Here is a 10,529-nt window from a genome sequence, read left to right on the forward strand (position 1 = left end):
TCAAGTATGCAACAGTGTGTGTCTGTTACATTGTCAGTCGTGTACTCGAATTTGTTATTCTCCTCAAGGATAAAATGTGATGATTAGATTCTTTGACCATCTTAAAAATTCGTGGAATAACAATTCTGTAGCAGTTGGGTAAGAAGTAGGTTCTGAGAAGTTGTGTATGCAGCCCACTAAAGAGATAATGTGCAAGTTTGTCTATTTGCTTTGCACACTTCAGTCTGCCTAGAGGTTGTGTGTGCATGTGTGTGTGTGTGTTTGTGTGTTGGGAAGTAGGACTTTCCTTTATCCAACTGACTTACCCTTTGTCAAATATTTGCGGTCAATATTTAGGCCCGTGCTCTCTTCTCCCATGTGCTCTAGCCGTCACCCTGATCTGATTAGTTGGGGGTTAGTGGTGTGATTTCACAGCACTCACGAAGTGGGCCGCTTGTATCAATCAGCACTAGAGAAGGCTGGAGTGTTACCCCACTCATATGAAATGTTGACACTTTTATAGTGTTATGTGTTCCTGGGAGCCACAATGTGTAATTGGTAAAAATGACAAACGACTGTCAGGACTTGAATGTGCATGTCATCTTTGACACCCAGTGATTTGACTTTAAAAATTTGCTGGTTGATCGCGTGAGAAGTGGCTTACACTCTGGAATAGGTGGCAGCAAATGGCAAAGTCATACACGCCGACAGTAAAGTGCTAATTCAAGGTCTTGATGTTTTAGGGACGTGGCAGGAGACCAGAGTACGCAGCAACATGCAAATTCCACAGATTTTTTTTTCCAGTGGAGAAACAAACCAAAATCTCCTGACTGTGATGCAGATGTGTAAACTGCCATCTGCCATTTTGTATTGTGTTCCTTCAATTTTGTCAGTGAACGTTCCATGATCCCCTGCGATAGATGAATTTCCGCAGAGTAGATGGTTAGTAAAAACTAATAAAATAAATCATGCCATTACAGAGCCCCACACTCCATTCTCACCCTTCTAAACACTTATGTTAAATAAATTTTACTTTTGGAATGCAAAATGAAGAACAAATACCAGCCCTGTAAATCCTTGTGGAGACGGAATATGGTTGCCATGACACCATACTTCCATATCGTTCATTTCCACCACAAGATTTACACCGCCCAAAGGTGCATGAACCCACCAGGCTCCAATGTGATATGAAATTCTGGTTAAGGTAAGCCATTTAAAAACCAAAAACACCCCGAAAAAACAACTACAACAATTTATTTTTAAATTTAGTCTGAGTGAAGTATAGAATGTAACCACAAAGAAGGAATGAGAATTCTGGGAACTATGTTGGTATTTTTTTTGCAAAACAAAATTTCCCTTTTGATCCCTCCAACTTAGAAGAAAGAAAAATAGCAAGAAAATCAGCGAGATAATGAAAGCCCTGCGATCGAGTGAAGACACAATTACCAAACGGCGAAGTAGATAAACAACACTAAGTATTGTTGCCATATTGTCAAAAGGACAAAAGAGACAAATGCTGTCAAGTGTCCACGAATGCTCAAAAACACAAAATTGAATTCGGTATTTAAAAGCACATAATACTATCTACAACAGTTCATCATCACGTCTATCTTGACCGCTCAAATACTTTTGAATGGTGATAATGAATTAGCTCTCTCTGTTGTGAACTTTGTCAGATTTCTTTTGACTCATAAGTCTATCCCAGTTCGTTCAGGTCGAGAAGCAGCGTACATTCTGAACTGATCACCTGTCAATCACAACCCTGACATACATATGAACACATTGTAGACATTTGTCAGACTTTATCATTTCATTTAACATTTATCCAGACATTATGGTACAGCTAAGCTTTGTGGAGTACAAACAACATTTATTTTACCTTTAATACAAATATGTTGAAATGTGAGCAAAACACGGAATCCTTCCTGCATGGCTGCAAACCACAAGGGGCAAATGGAAAGAAAAAAAAAACTCATCTGATCTATCAAAGGGGGGCTTTCTTTCAGTCTGTTTCTCAATCATAGCCGAACAAAAAGACACAGCGATGGGATTTTTGGCTCGGATACATTCTTACCACTTCTGTCAAAGGATAAGTAAGGTTGACCTCCAGGTTGATAATTTTTCTGAAAAATAAAAAAAACCTTAATGTTTTCCCTAAATAGGCTTCGGAGACAGCATGTGTATCCTGAAGCTATGAGCAACACCTTATGTGGTGTGTTTATCATTCAGGACTCAAATCCATTTCTAATTTTCCAAATCTAGCCGCACTCGAGGACAAATATGACAAACAGCTCTTAGAAGGTGTCCCCCACCCTAAAATGGTCATCATTTGACATTATACTGGGCAATATGGGGGGAAAAAAAGATGTTATCATGATATAGGCCATTTTTATATCACGGTAATGGTGTACCATACCATTTTCCGGCATTCTATAAAACAAAATACAACTCGCTATGACTACTTACCTTTTCTCTATTTTGAAGTGACATTAAACAGACCTGCGCCAAATGGAAATGCATCCGCTAGTGCTGACATATAATATTATTAAATATAAACGGAAGAGGCACAGTAGTGTCTAAAATCTGTAGCCCTGTTGTGCGGCCAGAGCAGTACGCAACAATACTGCGTAAACATCATAGAGGTGGCAAAATAAAAACAAACATCACCATTCTATTTCAAGTTTCGGAAATTTGTATCCTACTTGTGCAAACAAAAGCAGACATATAAATGGTTAAAAGTGACTCATGCAAAATACACCTGTATTTTTGGTTGTGATTTTTAAGCAGTTGTTTGTAGTTCATTGGAATAGGGCCTTCACAAATCAAATCAAAATAAGCTAGAAGGTGGCGAGACGAGAAGTTCCGTGGCCGACGTTTCTTTGAGTGCAGAAGAGAGACAGGGACTGCATATAAAGATTACTACATCATGTGCTTTAAAAGTTTGAAGCACTTTGGTATAAGACTATAAAATGTCAAGTTTTGGAGGGGGGAGGGAGGGATTCTGTATTATGATGTCTTCCAGCTCTACACCACTGCAAACTACAACCACAATACATTAAGAAAATAATACTTCTCTGATAGCGTCAATGAGAATGGAAGATTATTTGCTGCATTAAGGCACTTTAAAACAATATACAGCTCTTGTACAGCTATATTAGGAGATGATACAGATTTACTGACACTGAGGCAGTACAAGTCTAGGTTAAGCACAAATTATGAACCCCATTCAATAGAGACAAATAATTCAAAACCTCCATCAAAAAAATCTGTACAACTGCCATAACAGTTGCATTTTTAACCAATTTTGCTTTTATACAGGTGTATATACTTCGTATATGGTGACAAAGTTCTCATAGGAATACCTACATAGAGGTATTTGTTTTGTGCTTGTCTAGATGATTCGCTGCTGTCCCGTATTATAACAAACCAAACATCAATAGAGAGCTAATGTGAAGAAGGAATGATTCAGAGAGGAAAGGAAACACAGCTGCTATCTATTGACAATAAAATTGTGGCTTTTCAGCCATCAAGGGACTTGTCGGCTTCATATATAAAAGAGGGGGAAGGGTGGGAGTTGGAGGGGGGCAAAAGGTAGGGGTGTGTGTGTGTGTGTGCGTGCATGGTAGGGAGTGATAATAAAATCCACCCTGGTAAATCTGCTCTGACCTTTATTTCAGTGCCTACCTTGAATCCATATCATTAATTGCTCTTGTCTCAGCATGGACTGTGCACCTTCCTTCGCACACATTCGAAGCAAACGCATTGCTTTGCAGCGAGGCTCTCGTGCAAATTCTCAGCCTTTCAGTCCTTGACAAGGAAAGCATGTAGAAATCACACTGTGTACCCCCCCCCCAATTAATCTGATGTTGATCGAACATTGATGTGGCGCAACCAGCATTTTTATCCATTGCTACCATACCTCCTCACGTATTGCAACGGTTCCGAAATTGAATATCCATAACCACCTTTGTGACATGCTTAAAAGCATCCATTTAAAAAGTTAATGTAAAGATAAAAGTTCCAAAATAAAAACCTTCCTAAGGGTCTTAGCCATGTTTTGTACAGTAATTGCTGGTGGACAAAAATGTTACGCTGCAGCTCACACTGTACAACATCTTGTATGGGTCAAATGTATTTGAAGGTTACCAATGCTTAATGAGCCTCAATGTGCTTGGAGAAGGGGACCAAGAAAAAACAGTTAGGATTGTGGCCTTTTCTGGATTACATTGCTTGTGCTGTTGCCAAGACGACAGCAATTAGAAAAGACGAGGTTACCAGGCAACCATAGCGACCAACCAAGGTGAAAGCGAAAGCGCTGGCTTTACCTGTTTCTTAGAACGCTACTGGTCCAATGGAAACAAAACAGGGTGCTCAACTCATCTGATATATTTCATTTAATCTAGCCATTTGATTGCAATTCTGATAACTGCATCCTTAATGGTTCGGACATACTCGTTCAAAATTCATTGTGTTAAACAGCAGATTGAGCACTGGAGTAAAACACAAAAGATTTACGCAAATTTTCCTCCATCAGTTTTTCTCCACGGATTTAACAACAGATGATGTGTCCTTCTGAATGTGGGCCTGCTGCGTGCACTTCCTGTAATTAGATGATTATCACAGCATGTTGTTAAACATCAGCTTACATAAACAAATATAATGATAATGATGTAACGATGTCCCCCTAATCGCAGGAAATGCACTATCTTGCTTGTGTCACATCTTGACCAGATCGAGTCGGAATGGCTATCTGTCCTCATATTGCTGCCTACTGGTTTCCACTTGTCTCCCCACTTTTTAGTTGCTCCCCATCTCCTTAGCTCTTTTCATCTGACTGTCTCTTTGGCGTAGTTTAAAGCGCCACTGGACAGTCTTTCAGATTCGCACACACACCTCACAGGTTCAGTGGGGTGTGTAACCAGAGGCTAGACAAGAGAACACTTAATCCCTCAGCACCTGCTCCTCATACCACTGTGACGCCCTGCACCTGGATGGACATGTGCCGTCACGACTGTTTATTACACACCTATTATTCCGTATTAGCAACTTTGCAGTCATGTCAGTGGTGTTGTCACAGGTTGCGTGAAGGTGTGTCAGATCATTTGCATATTTGTGACCATGTGTTGAGTGCTTAACGTTGCTTAATATTCAGCGCGTTTGTTTGCAGCCCGCGTGACTGCCATGTAAGTTCAATTCTTCGGCTGCATTTCCATTTGTTGTTTTAGAAATGCAGCCCGTGACCAAAGGGGAAGTAGGTATTTAATCCAATGCTGAATAGGTAAGTTTGCTCAGTCAGAAATAAAAAGATATAAGAGAATGACTTGGGTAATGTAAAATCAATCAAAATGTGTGGGGGGAAAAAATGTTAGGTTGTGCAATTTACTGACGGAAATATGTAAAACAAAATCAAAACACATGCTGATACTAATGCTGTGAAAATATATGAATCCCATTAAAATCCTGCAAAAGACTCCAAGGAGAATAAATGGTGTTCACAAGGAACACAGCATTTGTCATTCATTATTAATCATCATGGCAAAAACACACCAGTTGACTCCAGTTTGTACATTTAACAACAAAAGAGTCAATGACAGAAAAAAAAAGGACATTTACCGAAATGACTTTCATTTTTCACCAAAGCTTTCCTAACATAATGGTAGACAGCATACAAGAAAACATAAAAATACCATGGTAAAGTGGAGAGATTGGTTCCAAGGTCAGCAATTAAGAAAAATAGGTTGCCTATTTCTACTACTACTTCTACTACTTATTTATTTCTCCCACACATCTTCTTGGTTTAAATAAGCAAAAGACCAACACAATGTAAACAAACAAATTGTTCATTTTATTATAAAATATACACAAATTATGTGTACACTAAAACAGACCAAAATTAAAAAAAAAAAAAAGTCTAAAACGCCTTTTAACCATATCAGAAAATGATGGGTGATTGCGGTACAACCTAGTGTGCAATTTCTGAGTAAACAACCATTGGTTTTCTCCTTGAAAATCCAGGTAACTACTCTCTTGCACAAATCCGTATGTAGTCAGTGTTTTCCATTTAAAAGTGTCTCTTGGCTGGGGAGGAGGAGGCAAAGGAGCTCAGAAAAACGCCAACTTACCAAGAGTCTCCAGTACCCACAAATAAAAGCTCTTCACGCATAAACATGCCTCATGTGGAAGTTGACCACATACTCCGCATTCGTGCGCTGGACAGAAATGGCAAAAGGTTCAAAAGGGTGGAAGGTGAAAGCGACCAAACGCCGCACAGAGTGGTTGACCGGCCGTCCGAGCAAGCCCGCCTGGATCTTAAATTTCAGGAGGCCAGAGTCACGTGCATAGAACCTGATATGTTTCACACACACACAGAGACAAAAAATAAATAAATAAATTGTGATGCATTTGAAGAAAATTTTTGACCTCAGTTGCAGTATTTTGTCTCAATATTACTACTGAGACTTTGCAGTACATTGACATTTGACTTTAATTCTTACTGTTACTAAGCTCTGAACTTAGATCAAATTTCCTCATTGCATTCAATGAAAATACTATTAAAGGGACACCGAACTGGACTGAACATTGAATGATGTCAGTTCTAAAATTCCCACCACTAAAAAGATCTGTAGTGATTTAAGAGCTTTTTGGGGGATGAGATTTCCGACAAATTGGTCCACCTTTTGGAGCAAGATTCCTGTTTTTTTTTTTGGTTTTTTTTGATGTGGCGGGGTGTACTTGGCCCCCGGGCTTTGAGTTTGACATCGTGTTCTAAAGTTTGCTGCTGCCAACTAGTGGTGGAGTGTCAAATTTTTTGCTTGCTATTGAGAGTTTTAAAAACATTGACTGAGCGATGGATTGCAACTATCCCCCCCCCTCCATGTGCTCTCTACCTGATTGGGTGGTCTCCACAGGTCTTGGGCCTCTCCATCACGGACACCCACTTGTCATCGTAGCTGAATAGCGACAGGTCTAGGTAAGGGCTACTGCTGTAGGACTGTGCACTAATGGGCAACTGACCCAGCAGCCGCCGGACCGCCTCTGTATGGCCGCCATGTTTGGCATGCACGATGGTGTCTTTGAATCTGAGTCACACACAGACAGATGCAAGCCAACGTTGACACTCTAAAGTCAACTGTCGGAGTTTTCAACAATGCCGCCATAAATCCAACGTGCCAAAGAGCACATGAAAGAAAACTAGTACAGTTAGCAATGTGGTTTCTCTTCATTGTACCTTCTTTGGACTTGGCGAGCGTAGTTATTGGACGAAGCGGAACAGGGGAATTGGACAGCCTGGCTGTGCAGCGTGGCATTCCTGAATAAGTCGCAGAAATTTTCAAACAGCTCCAGCAGCTGATCGGAAGTGTTCTCAAAGACGGCCAGAACCTCTGTCGATACCATGTTGTACACGGCAAAGAAAGACGGCTGCCACAGAAAGATGAGGTATTTTGAGGGATATAAGAAAGAAGGTGGAAATATTTACTGTAATACACCGGAGTGGAAAAAAAAACCAGCAATACTGAGGTCAGGAATACCAAAATGTTGCATGATACTTGAAAATTCTTGCTTATGTTTGTGAAAAATGCATAGAAATACGGTGTAATTCATTTGTTGATGTTCTGAATGAGTCACAGGACTGAACCAAGTGTGTAGAAAGAAAGATAGGCCTTGGAGACGAGAAAAAAAGGAATATTTTTCATACAGCACGGACAACAAAAGACACGGGGCAATAGGAAAAACCCAACAAAGACCCCGTGTGTTCGTGTGTGTGTGTGTGTGCGAGCGTGCATTTGTACCTGTGAGGGGTCTGTGACCCTGAGCGTAACCACGTCTTCACTTGTATATTTAATCAAGAGATGATGCTCATCCAGCAACTGCATCTTCCACATCCTCAGTCTCCTTAGCTGATCGAAAAACTGGAAAAATCTAATAGGAACATTCAAATTCATTGATGAACGAGAACAGCAGATACTGTTGCAAAAAATAGATATAAATAAAAAAATAAACATAAATAAATGTCAGGTATACATTCTAATCCAGCAGTCTCCAACCACTGGGCCACGGACCGGTACCGTGTAATGTGGGGTTACAAAACTGACCAGTGAATTCACACTTATTATTGTTTCATATTAGTCGTTAATCTCTGGTACTTTATCTAATTTCATGCAGTTTATCATTGCATTGATGGGGGCAGTCAGACATTTTCATCATTTCCTATGGTTTTCAAAATATGAACAATTTGGATGTTGACCTGTGTTACAAAAAAGATTGTTGTCAACCTAAGTCGTTCCACTGCAATTTAAAGAATTTATTCTTTAGGATTAGCACAGATCCTGCTTTTACATGAAGTATCTTGAAGCAGCTTGGAAATTTTTGCTTCAAAGTGTTGGTGCCGAAACCCAGAAAAAAACAGTACATTTGAATAACAAATATAGGACACAAAACCAAAATTCGAGGTAAAATCTGCAGAAAATCGGGAAGAGCTGAAAAGAAACCAATCCAGGGGTAAAATAAGCCAAAATGTCAGACTGTGTACCTCCTCTTGGCTGTAGCACTGCCATCCTGTTCAGCCCTTCTCCACAGGTAGACCAGTAGCCTGTGCTTAAGAGAGTTGATTGTTTTGTCTGTGTAGAGACGCGGGATGCCCGGCTGGCTCTCAGACTCAGAGTAAACAGTCAAAAGAGTCAGGAGGTCATCTTCATAACAAAACCGTCCTATGGTCCGAACATCCAGAAATGTTCCCTCTGGCGTCACCTGCAAAGACCAGGCGATGATTAGAGGATGCTCCAAGATATTTTCTGAATAATCTCTCTATAGCAGCAGTTGATAGCTTTGTGTAATTTAGTGTGTCATGCCAGAAAAATCAGACTACCTGAAAAACATGTATGGTCTGCTGCTGGACCGACAACACGGCCAGGATGTTTCTGTAGAGGTAGAGACCCTGATTGTGGGACAGGATGATCTTGTCAAATTTAAAGGACCTGGTATCACACAGTCTGCCTGTATGGAGGTCGATGATGTGGAGGGAATAGTCCTCCAAAGGCGACCGAGGGTTCGGAGTCACAGATTCGTTGTTGCGATAAACCTGTTTGCGGAGCACAGCATAAAGTATGTTGAACAACAAGAGACTGACTGGATGAAGCGGTTTTAATTTTGCACAGCAGTTATGATTTTCATGCTGTACCTCAAAGAAGTACGGTTGTGGCTCCTCGGGGACATACACAGCTGAGCCAACAATGACATAGCGGCAGTCGTCAGTGAAGAGGCTACATTCGCGGTTGAGGTGCTCTCCATTTGACGCCACATTGGTCACGTGGAGCAAGGAGAAAAAACGTTCAAATAGGCGGCCTCGGATGTTGAGGGAGCGCTGGTCATTGGCTGTTAAAAGAGTTTCACTCTCCTGGCCTCTCAGCAAGTCCTGGGCAGCTTGGCAGCCTTGGTATTCATAAATCTAAAAGGATCAATCAATATATGAAGAGTTCTTAGTATTAGTAATTGTTGTCAATAGCTTCTGACTAGCTCACATCAGTCAAAAAATAACAATAAATTGAATTTTACCTCTAGAGAAGTCTGGTCAGATGAGAAGGCGATGAAACAGCGTCCATCAGGTGAGAACTTCCTCAGGAAACAGGGCGGCTTTTCCACGTTGACCACCGTAAAGTTGGGAAACAGGTTCTGGTGGAAGCAGCGTACTCCGTACCAGTGAGCACCCGAACGGCCCGAACAGATCCGACGCTTCTCAAGCCGATAGACCACATTTTGATTCTGGATTCGTCTGGGCTTAATGGTGGGAATGTCTTCATCCATCATCAACCGGTATTGCCTCAAAGCTCTGCCTATTCGGTAGCGGAGCTGAACCACTACATTATTGCCAAGCTAGCTCTTTGTTTAGGGAAAAACAGAAAAGGAGAAAATGAAGAAATGTTATCAGAGGCTGTTTTTAAACCACAACTGAAAAAGGGAACAGTTAGCACTGAGTAACTTTTATGCGGAGCACATTTCAGGCCCTTAATTTATTACACATGGGGGGGTTTGGTATGGAGGGTTGGTTTACATGTATGATTTTAGATTTATGTTCTAATTCATAAAAAGAACCATCTTATTAAATGGAGAACTATAGCGCATCGCGAGGAGGAAATGGAGCCAGTACAACTAATAACTGAAAATTTTAGCTCATCCAAGCTCATTTATGTCAACAGCTGTTGAAAACAGAGATGAAAACCACAAGCTTGCCAAAGCTCCAGATCCAAAACAAGTGGGAATAAAGTCAGATTATGAAAAAATACATAGTAACTACATAACAACATGAAATTATTTACACAAATACTCTACATCATATTTTCATGTGATTTCATATTGATCGAACATCAAGAAATCTACTCATGTACTTCACCCATACACAGTACTCAATGATAATTTGCGTTCATAGACAACTGTAGCAATTCCTGACACAGATTTCTTCAATTTTCCAGTTAAGAGGGCTCAGAATTGCCTAATAAGAAAGAGCAAAAGGGCTCAAAGAACATTAAACTAAAATAACGACTAATGGTTCATTT

General features: G+C 40.5%; 1 protein-coding gene across 2 annotated transcripts in view; it reads right to left on the bottom strand.

The window, feature by feature from the left end:
* Nucleotides 1–5,803: 5,803 nt before the first annotated feature.
* The window catches only part of det1 (DET1 partner of COP1 E3 ubiquitin ligase), a 6,085-nt gene continuing 1,359 nt past the window's right edge, over nt 5,804–10,529 (bottom strand). The window contains exons 2-9 of one of the 2 annotated variants that reach the window (XM_088379659.1): nt 9,532–9,809; nt 9,158–9,424; nt 8,846–9,058; nt 8,510–8,727; nt 7,770–7,899; nt 7,208–7,398; nt 6,867–7,058; nt 5,804–6,324 (exon numbers count right to left, since the gene is read on the bottom strand). In XM_088379659.1, coding sequence (XP_088235785.1) covers nt 6,135–6,324; nt 6,867–7,058; nt 7,208–7,398; nt 7,770–7,899; nt 8,510–8,727; nt 8,846–9,058; nt 9,158–9,424; nt 9,532–9,783 — 1,653 coding nt within the window. In that variant the 5' untranslated portion in view covers nt 9,784–9,809 and the 3' untranslated portion in view covers nt 5,804–6,134. Of the gene's footprint in view, nt 6,325–6,866; nt 7,059–7,207; nt 7,399–7,769; nt 7,900–8,509; nt 8,728–8,845; nt 9,059–9,157; nt 9,425–9,531; nt 9,856–10,529 lie in introns of both variants that reach the window. The other variant, XM_088379657.1, reaches the window with a different exon arrangement.

This window comes from Syngnathus floridae, chromosome 6, assembly GCF_059516105.1.
Source record: "Syngnathus floridae isolate MCC-2025c chromosome 6, RoL_Sflo_1.0, whole genome shotgun sequence".
In the NCBI taxonomy this organism is placed as follows: domain Eukaryota; kingdom Metazoa; phylum Chordata; class Actinopteri; order Syngnathiformes; family Syngnathidae; genus Syngnathus; species Syngnathus floridae.